Consider the following 13,184-nt stretch of genomic DNA (forward strand, 5'->3'; position numbering starts at 1 on the left):
TAAAAAATCCCATCTCTTCAGTGTATAAATAAATCAAACTGATAAGGAACAATCAATCGTCTTTTCATGATGTATTCATTGAATCGCTGTATGCGTGAAAAATACCGTGAAACATTCAAGAGAAGCTGACCAAAGCGGTTGTCATTCATGTCAAAGCACTTGAGTGAGTCAAACAAACCATTTGTTTCCTATAATATCATTTGAGTATTAAAACGAACCGAATTTTTTAAAATTCTAAATAATGTCGCCGATGTCAGCAATGGGTCAATACTCTCTATGCTGTGGATTATCGAAAATGTATGTATTTGTATTTATCTAATTTTTATTTTTAATCCTGTGATTAAGTCATGACTATCATGACTTGCCTCTAGATTGCAAAAAAATATTTCGAGTACTTAAGTTGGGGACTTTTTAGATTTTATTTATATTTCTTGATAGATTGATATAGGAGATTGTTATCAGAACCATAACTTGTGCTTCACCGCTAACAAATATCATTCTTATCAATTGTGGCTGATAACTCGAAAACAATAACTATAAAAGCCATAGCCAAATTGGCAATGAATATCACAGAATATTCAGAGCTCCAAAATGCATGCAAAATTGGTAAGAAAATTTATTTGGCCATACAATAATTTGACAAAAACTAATTGAATAAAATGCTTTTTTCGCAGTTTTTCTTATTGATAGTCACTGCTATCGTTTGCACTTCAGCCGAAGAAACACCCGCCCAGAAAGATCGTGATTGTATACAAATTGGTAACAAAGATGGCCGCGATTTCACTGAGCATCGATGCCCTTTGAAATGGTATGTCGCTGGCCTGCAATTTGTTGGACATCAGAATGGAGAATCGGCGTATCTTATTACATGTTGTCAAGATGTATAATGGATAAAAACCAAATTGTTTTTTTTTGTTATTAAGAAAGATAAAGTGAAGTAAAATTCAAAACCAAACCAAAGAATTAAAGTGACACCATGATATATGATCAGTTTGATCATGGATAATCGAGTAATCGATTAGATTCTGCAAGAATGTTTATACATTTGAATAGCAGGCTTACTTTTTTTCCATAGTATTAATTTATTTGTTAATTTTTTAAAAATGTATTTTGAAATGAGTTTTAAACAATTACGTCATAACGTCAACGATTTGTCAAAAGATTATTATCGCAATTGATCGAATTATCAATTGAATTATGGTTCTTCTGACGTATTGCAACTTGTTGAATTGCTAGAGCGATTTTTTTGGAAGTCAATTTTTTCAGAATGGAATCTAAAAGCCTCTTTTTGCTAAGATTTTTCGATTTGCTATTGATTTTTTTCCACAATCACCGCAATTTTGTCATCATTCACACTATTGTGACTTCAAAAGCTTTGGTTAAAAAAATCCACATTTCTACAAAAAATTAATTCCCTACACATTATTTCTATCATCCCCTTCGCTCAATAAAAATTACTCTAGGTGAAATGATTATTAAACGGCTCTGAATTGTAATTATCCCGACTATCACGTGTTCCATTAAACTCATATATTTTCAGTTAAACTGAACATTTCAAAAATTAAATCTAATTCTTTGTATTGAATTTCTTCCCTTGCTCCACTTATTTCTTGAATCGGACATAATTTATAGAAAACTATTAATTAAGTTTTCGTCGAAATCAAATCCTATTGGTTCAAAGCCAATGAGAAACATGTAAATGTTTAAAAAGTTTGAACCAATAAGATGAAGTCACGCAATTTTCTTTTACACACAGAAAACTGTTTTTTTTTTTCATTGAAAAAGACTTTTTGTCTAAGAAGAAGAAGAGTAAGCTATTTAAGTGTGTAATTCACACTATCATATCAAAATCAACGATTGAAAATTATGCTATATTCTATGTATTCGGTTATATACAATGATATCAACGACTTTCGCATTAATTCGATTGATGAACGACAGACGGCTAAACAGATTTGTATTTGTTCAACAGAACTTGCGCCTATATTTCAAGGGACTGATCCAATTTACAGTGGATGGTATTCAGGTGTGTGCTTTTCATAATTCTTAAAAAAGATAAAAATCTTCTTATGTCTGTTTCTTTATTTATAGGATTAGATGGGCAGAAGAATGAACGAGACTATTGGATTGTTTATGTATTTCAAGCTATTGGAGCGTTAGTCACTACTAATATGAATGCAGCCATTCATTTATACATTCATTTATACTATTGCTTTATGATACAAATAGTTCGTGTCGATGTGAATATTCTTGGACAACGTTTTTGTTCAGTTCGAACAAACGGAAGAATTTCAACATTTTATGCTCGTATTGAATTGGTTTGGCACATTCACCATCGCATTAACAAGAACTTTGAATTCAATGGAAAAAACTTGGAATGGGCTTACTTTTGTCAAGTTCTGCTCAGCGGTAATGTTATTTTTTTTGTTTATGTTTTTGTAATGCAGGGATCTGTTACAGAGGAGCCATTATCTTTATGGGACATTTTAGCGCACATCACATAATACATATTTTTCTCATGTGTGAATTCGGCCATGTAGCTATATCGGAATATGTCTCACTTTCTCAGCGACTTTACAATTCCGATTGGATTGACATGACTTTAGTGTGCAATCGAAACAATTCCAAAGATTTGCAAACATTTTTTGTTTTTCTCATGGAAACAAAATTGAAATAAAATTACGTAAACCATTTTTAAAATATGGCTTTAAAAAAACAGATGTTTGAATAGCTCTAGAGATTTTGTTTTGCTCTCTTTCAAATACCATTATTAGCCTTTGAAATTAAAAAAAAAAATATAAACGACGAGAGAAAAAAAAATATTGTTTAATAATTCAAAATTCAAATCATGACTTTAGTAAAATGTTGCTCCCGAAGCCAACTTCACTTCATATATGACATGAAATGTCACAATATTATCAGCCGTGTGTTGTTTAGTTGTAGCAACAAGTTGTGCATAGTAGAACTATTTTAGAAAACAAATAAATAATTGTAGGAATGGCAAGCGGTTCGATAGAGGAAGACCTTGTGTCCCTCAAAAATTATTCATCGAAACTGCATGAATCTTTCATCAAAATGTTTCGACACCAAGAACTAACTGATGCCGAATTAGTTTGTGAGGGTCGTCATGTTGGAGTTCACAAGTTTCTGTTATCATCGTCAAGTCCAATATTTAATAATCTTTTCAAAATGTCAAATAACAATAAAATACCAATCGAAAATGTGAAGTACGATGATTTGATGAATGTTTTGGAGTATGTCTACAGCGGCAATATCAAGATTCCATCAACCAAGCTGTCTTCTTTCATGGACGTCGCCAAAAAGTTTTCCATTACGATTGAGGGTGCTCAATATAATGATATTGTTCCAAGAGAACAAAATAGATTTCATTTGGGTAGAGAAACTAGTGAATATTTAAAAAAAATTGGTTTATTTCTTCGTTTTTTTTTTTTTACAGGGCATGATAATTGTAATACTGAAATTGGTGATAGAAAGTCCAAGCAGATTGGGATAGTATGAATTATAATATTTTGTATAATAATTCATTTGAATTCATAATAAAGCAAACGTATTTTTTAGAATAAACGTACCTCCGTTGACGAAGCAAACCATCGGTCAAGAGAATCAACGATCCAAAAAGATGGACTCTTTTTAGTGAGTCAAGAGACATTTTTTGAAGTAAGTCTCATTTTTCATGGATTCGGCGGAAATGAAATAAATTTGTTTTATTTTCTCAGAGAATGTTCAAAGCAAGAGGTTTACCATGGCCATTTGTTGGCCATTCAAATCAAAATGGAAATCAAACAGCACACAAGCTACCTGAACCGAATATATCCGCCAAAGTTAAACAGGCTCAATCCAATTCTGCAATGAGCACACCAATGCAAAATGTCATAGAGCCACCACTTCGTAAAGTGATCAAAAGTTCGCCGGAGCTCGATCAAATGTCACGTATTAAGGTTGCTCTAGCTCAAACTGAAAAGATCAGAGATCTCAATTTGCAAATTTTCACCAGAAAAAATGAAATATCAGAAAATGAGCTTGATGTACTTAAATCTAAACTGAAAGAGCTCGAGAGGAACCGTATAAAAATCGGTAAAAAAGAGATGAACCAATTTAAGGCCGAACAACTTAAGACTGGAGCAACCCAGTCAAAATCAGCCGAAACTTCGGGCCGACCATCACAAATTGTTGAAAAGCCAATTCATGGACAACAGAGTTCATCAAAAATAGATCAACCTACTTTAATGTCACGCGTTGCTCTAGCTAGGTCTCAAACGGAAAAGATCAGAGACCTCAATCGGCGAATTTCTACCAGAAAACATATAATGCCGAAAAATGAACTAGATGCACTTAAAATGGAACTGAATGAGCTCGTGTGGAACCGTATAAAAATCGGTAAAGAAGAGATGAAACAATTTAAAGCATCTCAGTCAAAATCAGTCGAAACTTCGAGACAATCGCCGCAAATTGTTGAAAAACCAATTCATGTGCAACAAAGTTCATCAAAATTGAGTCAACCTACTTCAATGTCAAACGTTGCACTGGCTTTGGCTCAAACTGAAAAGATCAGAGATCTCAATTTGCAAATTTCTACCAGAAAAAATGAAATATCGGCAAATGAACTTAATACACTTAAATATAAACTGAAAGAGCTCGAGAGGAACCGTATAAAAATCGGTAAACAAGAGATGAAAGAATTTAAGGCCGAACAACTTAAGACTGAAGCAGCACAGTCAAAATCAGTCGAAACACCACTCAACGTAATTTAAAAACTAATCTACTTCTGGAAATGAAATGTATACATTTTTTGATTTTTTTTTTCATCCGTAGGAAGCGTCAACTTCGCGCCAAAAATCCAAAATCGATGCAAGTAAAGAGGAGATAAAGTACTTAATACTGGACTTTAGTCAAATCTCAACAAACAGTCGCGAAAAAAGAAGAGTATTGAACATGATTTGGGATTTATCAGTGAAAAATGTTAGTTTTCTCTCAAACAAATAGATATCTTTGTTTTTTTTTACTTATTATTAAATTTTGTTTCATGTATACAGACTAAGGTACTTGATGGTCGTGAAAGAAAGACAGAAAATCTACCTCGCAATCTAACAATTCAAGAAATAAACAAAATAATGGTAACACTGAAAAGCAAACTTGATTCAATTTCTAAGGAGATTGCAAAAAAACATAAAGAAAAGAATGTTGATGAGGTTAGTGGGCTTCAAAATAAGTTTATAGAAGTACTCATGCATCGAATGGAAGTACAAAAGCAACAAGAGAAATGGCAAAACCTGGCAAATACAAGTAAAAATAAGTAAGACTGAATGCAAACAATTAAGAAGAAAAAACTAAGAATTTAGCTGAATAAAAGTAAAAACCGATTAAAACCGGGGTCTATATCATAATTAATTTTGATTACTTTCATTTTGTATTATTCAAGTATTTCAAACAAAATTTACAATATCAAAACCAATTTAAAATGTCAATTTTAAAAATAATATTACCTACTATTGTCCTACCTACTATTGTAAATTTACAAGATTAAAGAATTAATTCAATTTCAAATCTGAAATAAAATTATACTTTTTTAATATATATATTTTTAAAAAGGATACCGAGTGAGAATATTTTCCCACGATTTACTCATTCCCCACGAAAAATAACAAAAGAATTTTGAATCAAAGGGAGTGTGGCAAAACGATTAAAATAGAATACAACGTGTGGTCACTTCAACACAAATATGGTAATTTTTCATACGATCATATGTCCAATGAATTATGATCACGTTTCAATAGTACTCAATTAAAAATAAAATCAAAGAACTTCAAAAAGAAAATTAATAAGAACAACAAATTGTATGATTGAGTTTAAAAAATCAGCGTAGAATTAAAGATGAAATGAAATGATAGCTTTTGATCATAGAGATTTCATTAAACTCGATTCATTAACATAACTGCAGAACTACAAAGTCAAAAACGCTTGATTTCCATTTAATATGTGTTTTAATCCAAAATGTAATTTTGCTACATTTAATCGTTGGGTAATTTTAAACTAATTTTAAGGTATGGAAAATCTTAAAAAAGACATTTAGGTACGCCAAAATTAAGAAGAAGAAACGTTAATGTACGAAACGATACTAAATGATATTATATGCAAAACTTAAATGTAAATATACTTTTTTTTTATCAAAAGATTCGCATTTATCTTAATTAATAAATGAAGAGTCGATTTCGATGTGTGTCATAATTTCTGAAATTGTTTTAGAAACTAACAAAATGAAAAATAAACAAAAAAAAAGATGAAAAAATGTAAACATTTGCTAATGAAACCAATATAAATACCTAAACTCTGGCTTAATTTTAGTGGTTATGTGTGTTCAAACAAAAATCCATGCACACAGACTTAATCGTATCCAATTGCCATTCATTATAGCTTACTTTTCTATTCTTTTTTTCCTTTTGAAAATGATGATTATTCACACGAATTTATACGTGTACTTTAATTACAATTCTGTATCTTGTAAATCATTATAAAATCGTACATTTTTGTAGTGAAAATATTGTTTGTTTGTGTGGGAATACAAAGTTTTATGCTGCCTTAATATTTCATTCTTTCTCTATTTCAGTCACACCAAAACAATATTGACTTCCATTTGTAGATGTAAATGGAAAAATGTCTACATATTTTCTTCCAAATTCAATTGTGTAACGTGGGAATAAAAGTTGACAATAGGGACTGTATATAAAAAAATGTAGCGTGAAAAGTTCGAATTTATAATAAAGTTCAAAAGAACCTTGATCGTAACGCTATGATTGAATGCTTCGTTGAAATGTGGCAGTCTAACGTAGATAAAATACTACGTTTTTTTAGATTTCTCTTTTACATGCTATTTAAAGTTTCCCTCATTGCTACTTTTATTCCGACCCACAGAAATTTGTCCTCTTCACATGAAAAATATTTTATAAAGTTTTTATTGTTTTTGATTTCAAAATTGATTGAAATCCCGTTTGAAGTTCTAGCTTCAAGTTTGCTTAGACGATGCATTGCTCGTGCTGACATTTAGATTGTCGCACAAGAAACGCTGTAGCTATTTTAGGTGATGAGATCGTGAACGTGAATTCGGCTCGGTTGTTCCATTCAAATGTAAATTGTTGAAGGTGCCTGAAACATACAAAACATTTTATTCAATTCAATGTCACATTTACGCATAGCTTATAGAATTTTTAATTCAAAATGCAACAAAAATGATATTCACCTGGATTTTGATTCGGAACCTGTGGTACTTGATTTAAAGGTATCGTCAATCTGGCATTTACAGCCAATAAATGATCACGGCGTGCAATCAAATTATTCACATGCTCTTCCAATCGAATATTTTCGGATCGCAATTGATGTAAACACGATAGTAACGATGCAACTGAAATGAAAAATGAACATATTATACTTTTTATTCATTTCACATCCGAAGTAACAAATTGAAGATGCTTACTATCAAAATGTTGTGCTTGTTCCATTAAAAATTGTGAGCCTTGCTCCCATTGTCGTTCGAGCAATTGTTCAAGACTTTGTGGTGTGTTGCCATGTGCAGTTGGTTGACCAGTGCCACCCAACATTGAGCTAAGCGACGGACCTTGCGGTTGATTCGATACCATATTTCGGGCCTGCAAATGTAAATTTTCAAATGTAGAAATTCAATTTTGTTTTTATTATATATTTGCTGGAGTGACAAAACTTACGTTGTTTAATTGTTTTCCGGGAAAAACGGGCCCCATAATTTGTGTGTTTGAGTCCATACTTGATGATGTGTAAACACTGTGTGCTTCCATTTCCATAAACAATTGATCGGACATTTTCTGTGCAACGCTGCTCGATGGATTCAATTGATTGCCAAGCATATGGGTTGCATGCATATCTTTCGATGATGGGAATACTTTTATATCTTTTGAACCATCATTTGATGCTGAATGAATTCTTTTATGCGGTTCGGCCATTTCGGAGCCCGGCGAACTTGGCGGTGAATTTTTAATATCTGTTCGTGGTGTTAACGAAGCAACGTCATAATTTGACTGAGCCTCGAAGCTGATTTTCAAATCCGAAAATGAACTTGAATTATCGTCCGGCGTGCTAATAGTAAAACGGAATTGAAAACATGTTAAATGGACAAACAAAAAGGTTAAATGGAATATTTAATGTTATACCTTGTGATGCGACTCAAACTAACATCGTCGGCAAGATGTGCAGTTTTGGCACTGAGTTTAACGCCAAGAGTTTCCATGTTCGATGAACTATTGGATGTGCTCAAATCGGAAAACAGTGACGAGCCACCGGTACCTTTTCCTTTGCTAGATAGACCCAAGTTTGATGATATTTTACCGGTACTTTGCGATGGTGATGGATTTCGAACGATGGCACCGCCCGGCACTAGTGCTTGTTTATCGGCTAGCAACAATTGATCTCGTACTTGTAAATCGGCCGCTTGCTGTACAATAACATTCGGTAGGTTATGAGATCGATTTATATGCTGATTCTAATGTCAAACACACGGACACACACGACAAAAAATAGAAAAGTATGTTAAAAAACTATGTTATTCGGAAGAATTCATCAAACAAACACAATAATAATTACCGGTGTCAAATCTGGATTGGCAAACGATTTAATGTTTGGAATTTGATGATGTGATGGAATTGTGACTGTGCTGGTGTTTGACGGTAAATTTACACCCGATGATAATGGCACTGAAACCACCAAACTGACCGACGTTGCTGGATGATGAGATGGTTCTGTAAACAAAGTACATACACATACAAAGTTATAAATCATTTCAAGCTGAATTTTTTTTATCGAAAAAGTAAAATCAAATTATAAAAAACTAACCTTCGCTTGGTTTGACAATATTCTGCTGTGTATTAACAGTCGCGTGTTGGTTTTGTAAAGAGTCTGTATCAGCACATTTCGGCTGAAAGAAAAAACACCACCATTAAATAAACAATCGACAATTTATCGTTTAAATGAACTGACTTTTGCTTTCGGCTTGCTTACTTTCTTTGTGTCGCTGATATTGTTGTCACCTTTATCGTATGCTAATGGCACTAAAGTCACTGAAACGTCTTTTATACCCTCTCTGTGTATTGCACGTGTGTTATTTTTTTGTAAATCAAAACCAAAATGACACATGCAATGTAATATTGTTGTGACAGAGATAGAGAGTGTGTGCGTTTGTTTGCAGAACGAAAAGAAGATAAAGAAAAAGAAGAATGCGTTCGTATTTAGTACAGCAAGTTCAAAGTACATACATACATGAGTACAGACACACACATACACACAAACTTAATTCATCAATTGTGACATTTGTGATATGCGTTTTTTGCTCTGAACTAATGTCAAAAACAATTATGACAGTTGAATTGTACATGTTGTAATACCTGATCATATCATCTGTGGTGCTGGATTTAATCGATTCCAATTTTCGTTTCTTGACAACGGGTACATTTGATCCGGATTTTGAGCTACCTAAGGGGAGAATCACAAAAGAAAAGAATAAAATTTAAAATAATCGATAAGTAATCGGAAAATAATCGAAAAATAATCGGAAACATATAATGAAAAAATTGCAAAGCAATAGCCACAACAACAATAATGTCCAGCAATTGCTTTAAATTGAGATTTGGTAGTTGTAATCGTCGATTTCTGTGAAAGAGAAAAAAAAAACAAAATGCTCACTATAGAATAGTACTCCCTACTAAAAGGGTTTGGTCCGCTGGTCACTTCCTAGATTTGAGAATGAAACCAAACAATGAATATTAATAAATAATAAGCAAATATTACAGATTCATATGAGAGAGTAATTTGAATTGTAATCAAATTAAAATGCAACTTACTAATAGAACGACCGCGGCTTAACTTCTTTTACTATTATGCTGCACGATTCGCACGATTTGCACGATTCGGGCGATTCGCTGGAACTGCTGGATTCGGACGATATTGTTGTTTCCATGCGGTAGCACTCATATTGAAAATGGGATCATCTGGTTGACGATGTAGCTTACGCAATGCTTTGTAAATCATATTGCGTGAAGCATTGTGATCACGATCCATGACAACACCTTTCTTTCTCAGTTGGAATTCGGGCTCATAGTCGATTGTCTTTGGTCTTGGTTCAGCACCCATTTTCTTTCGTCGACTGTGATGCACTTTCATCGTCCATTTCTTAGGAGTTTTGAGAACAATATTTGGGGCCGTTGGACAGTTGTGGCAAACTACGAAACTAACGATACAAAATTTACAATGTAATTAAGATATATTTTTTTAAAATAACAAAAGAGCAAAACGAAAAAACAACATTCAAAAACAAAACAACTTACCGATCCTTTTTATTATAGTTCTCAATGTGCCCCTTTCGCCGGGCAACTTCCTTCGCTCTTTCCGTCATATCACGGCACTTACTGCAGAACATTGAAGTGCCTGGCTCTTTGACACCCATCGTCAAAACATAGCGGTTCATTGTTTTGGTGACTGCTGGTTTAGGTGAACGCAAATGACCTTTTATCGGTGAGTTTGCGGCCAGTTTGGCATTTCCAAGTGCATAAATGATTTTGCGATCTTCTCTATTCGGAATTTCCTGTTGCAGACCAGTCATTTCACGACAAATTTCATGAGCCGTCACTTGTGTTTGCACATACTTGTCAAACCTCAATCGCGCAACACGCCGTTTGTACTTGACTTGACCAGATTCTTCGAAGACTCTCAACTTGTATGCGAGATACGTCTCGTGATCTCGGCTTTTCATCGATGGCGTCTCCGGATATTCCTCACGATTTTCACGTAGACGTCTGCACTCGGCTTCAAACTTGCCGGTGAATTTCTTCATCATTTTCTTGCGTTTTACGGTACCCACTTGCCAATGCCATTGTTTCGATGTCAGACGATAGCTCACTTCTTCTTCAGCCGCAATATTAAGACGTGTGGTCGCAATCATTACTTTTTCACCCGGGTCATTGCCAATTATCTTTTCGATTTTGTTGGCATCGAAAGCAGCTTGCACATCGTCCGGAATCACATCACTTAAGTCTCTTTCATTTCTATTCGAGCCGACTTCATTTGGCACATTCGACTCATCGACTTGGCGTTTATGTCGGATCATCTTCAGACAGACTGTGATGCCATCTGTCGTAATGCAATAGTCGAATTTCTGACTACGACGATTGACTTTCGGCAGATTGGCATACCGATTCCAAAAATTGTAGTAATCTTGATCCTCCCAGTCTCCTGTGACATCGTTGTTGATTCTCTCACCTGAACTTTTGGGGTACAGTAGATTGGTCAGTTGAATGAATGCTCGTGTATCGAATTTCAGATGATGGCGTTTATCGTGTGATTGAGGCATAGCTCGAAATGAACCCCATTGCGATTCCGGATGAGCAACATTGTGTTTATGAATCCATCGTTGAAGATTCAATAATTCGTACACATGTTTGTAATATTTCTTCTCGTAGCCGGTCGTTTTTAGCCACCCACGAGGAATGGCATGTTCATTATTGAGATTACGACCACGACCACGACCACGGGCACGACCACGGACACGGCCACGACGCTCGTTGTATTCCTGGATTCGTTCTTGTGGAATCAATGGCTTCAACTCTCTCAAATATATGTCCAACAGTCGAAAGTTTGGTCTGCATCTTGAATTCTCAGACTGCAAGTAACTCATGGTGACGTTGATTGCGTTTTGATCGTCGGTTATATGCTTGAAGAAATCTTTCTTTATGTGGTCACGTGCATGCATATCGATATTTTTAAACATGTTTTGCTCATACAACTGATACAAAAATTTCATTAATTGACTGACGTTCTCAATTTTTGGCCGAACTTCGATGCCTTCAGCTGTCAGTTTTAACGCAAAATCGTCATCCAATGGATATCGCTCATTGTCGACTGTCCGACGACTTGTTTTAAGCGGATAAAAATATTTCCGTGCATCGAATGGGTGCATAAACTCTTGAAGTATTGCCTCATTGTCTTGCGAATCGACTAATTTATTTAACTGGCTGTGGCAATAGTATGAGGCTAACCGTGTTACGTCCGATAATTTACAAACCACCTCTTCGAAATGTTTGATCAATTGTACTTTTCGAGAGATTGGTTCGACATTATACTGATCTCTAACTCGGCTTTGAGCAATCAATTCATTTTTCAATGCTTCACGTTTTTCTTTCTTACCCACACGGCCTTTGTCATGTTCGTTCTCCCTCAGAAACTGGTTTAACGTCATCTTCACGGTAAATTGTTCCACATTTGCAGGAATGACCTCTCCCTTGCGACGGTTTATTTTCGTATGGACAAGTGCTGTTTGTGGCTGTCGTTGTTGTTGCTGAGCTATCGGTGGTGAACGTGCACGAGATGATGTTGATGCAATTGGATGTGCAATTGTTTGTGATCGTGTTGAACGTCTTGCTGGTACCACCACCACTTCGGTTGTTGTAAGCCGAGTCCGTTTGGCTTTCGGTTCGCTATCACTGTCATCGCTATCCGACAAACTGATTGGACTTGGAACTGGTTCATCATTTATCGATTCACTATCAATGTCATCGCTATCTGACAAACTGATCGGACTTGGAACTGGTTCTTGCAATTGTTCGTCATCTGATATCTCTATTGTTGGCACATCATTTTCGAAATTAATTTGTTCTTCATCACTGCTGGACGATGATGGCAATGCTTGAGCCGGTGGTTGTGGAGCTCGTTGATTTACATCTCTACGTTGTGCCAATCTCAATCGACGAAATCTTGATGACACTGGCACAATGGGTACCTGACGAACATCAACTAAATTTACAAATCTAAACCGCCTACGTGCTTCTCCATCTCCATCACCATTTTGCTGCTGTTCACTTGTCACATCTTCTTCCATTGCTAACCACTTGCTTGGACAAACCCTGTTCGGATCAAAAAATAAAAATTTGAAATAAACTTTATGCCGAAAAATTGTTTATGAAAAACATTCAATTGCAAATCTTAAAAAAAATATTCAATTGCATATCGTTGTCAAAGTAGGCTTTGAACAATCATAAGAAACTGCGTCGCACTATTGGCTAACGGTACCCATAATCCACTGTGCGCAATGATGAAATTCATGACTGGACATGATTTTGTATTGTATTCTCTCTATCTCAATCTCATTCTAC

General features: G+C 34.8%; 3 protein-coding genes and 1 long non-coding RNA gene across 9 annotated transcripts in view; 3 read left to right on the forward strand and 1 right to left on the reverse strand.

Annotated features, from left to right (window-relative positions):
* Nucleotides 1–118: 118 nt before the first annotated feature.
* Nucleotides 119–1,566, forward strand: LOC116339667. 2 transcript variants are annotated; one of them, XR_004201016.1, is made up of 4 exons: nt 119–163; nt 258–297; nt 439–606; nt 675–1,566. It is a non-coding gene; the product is annotated as an uncharacterized LOC116339667 (long non-coding RNA). The 2 variants fall into 2 exon arrangements; XR_004201015.1 differs by having other exon boundaries at nt 142–297.
* Nucleotides 1,567–1,808: 242 nt separating this feature from the next.
* On the forward strand, nt 1,809–2,660 carry LOC116339855. Its single transcript, XM_031765927.1, has 2 exons — nt 1,809–2,026; nt 2,092–2,660. Exons 1-2 carry the CDS (start codon nt 1,867–1,869, stop codon nt 2,502–2,504), a joined length of 573 nt encoding a protein of 190 aa, XP_031621787.1. The 5' UTR covers nt 1,809–1,866; the 3' UTR covers nt 2,505–2,660.
* Nucleotides 2,661–2,934: 274 nt separating this feature from the next.
* Nucleotides 2,935–5,536, forward strand: LOC116339900 (DNA repair protein RAD50-like). The gene is made up of 6 exons (XM_031765994.1): nt 2,935–3,394; nt 3,458–3,513; nt 3,580–3,678; nt 3,738–4,763; nt 4,834–4,980; nt 5,055–5,536. Exons 1-6 carry the CDS (start codon nt 2,998–3,000, stop codon nt 5,316–5,318), a joined length of 1,989 nt encoding a protein of 662 aa, XP_031621854.1. The 5' UTR covers nt 2,935–2,997; the 3' UTR covers nt 5,319–5,536.
* Nucleotides 5,537–6,048: 512 nt separating this feature from the next.
* The window catches only part of LOC116339899 (zinc finger protein zfp-1-like), a 10,342-nt gene continuing 3,206 nt past the window's right edge, over nt 6,049–13,184 (reverse strand). The window contains exons 7-15 of one of the 5 annotated variants that reach the window (XM_031765993.1): nt 9,426–9,513; nt 9,043–9,124; nt 8,878–8,959; nt 8,629–8,783; nt 8,199–8,527; nt 7,737–8,124; nt 7,490–7,661; nt 7,256–7,417; nt 6,049–7,161 (exon numbers count right to left, since the gene is read on the reverse strand). In XM_031765993.1, coding sequence (XP_031621853.1) covers nt 7,088–7,161; nt 7,256–7,417; nt 7,490–7,661; nt 7,737–8,124; nt 8,199–8,527; nt 8,629–8,783; nt 8,878–8,959; nt 9,043–9,124; nt 9,426–9,513 — 1,532 coding nt within the window. In that variant the 3' untranslated portion in view covers nt 6,049–7,087. Of the gene's footprint in view, nt 7,162–7,255; nt 7,418–7,489; nt 7,662–7,736; nt 8,125–8,198; nt 8,528–8,628; nt 8,784–8,877; nt 8,960–9,021; nt 9,125–9,425; nt 9,514–9,723; nt 9,772–9,881; nt 10,268–10,364; nt 12,979–13,184 lie in introns of those variants that run through there. The other 4 variants (XM_031765991.1, XM_031765992.1, XR_004201038.1 and 1 more) reach the window with 4 other exon arrangements.

The sequence above is a fragment of the Contarinia nasturtii genome, unplaced genomic scaffold (assembly GCF_009176525.2).
Source record: "Contarinia nasturtii isolate CC-2019 unplaced genomic scaffold, AAFC_CNas_1.1 Cnas_scaffold_533, whole genome shotgun sequence".
Taxonomy (NCBI): domain Eukaryota; kingdom Metazoa; phylum Arthropoda; class Insecta; order Diptera; family Cecidomyiidae; genus Contarinia; species Contarinia nasturtii.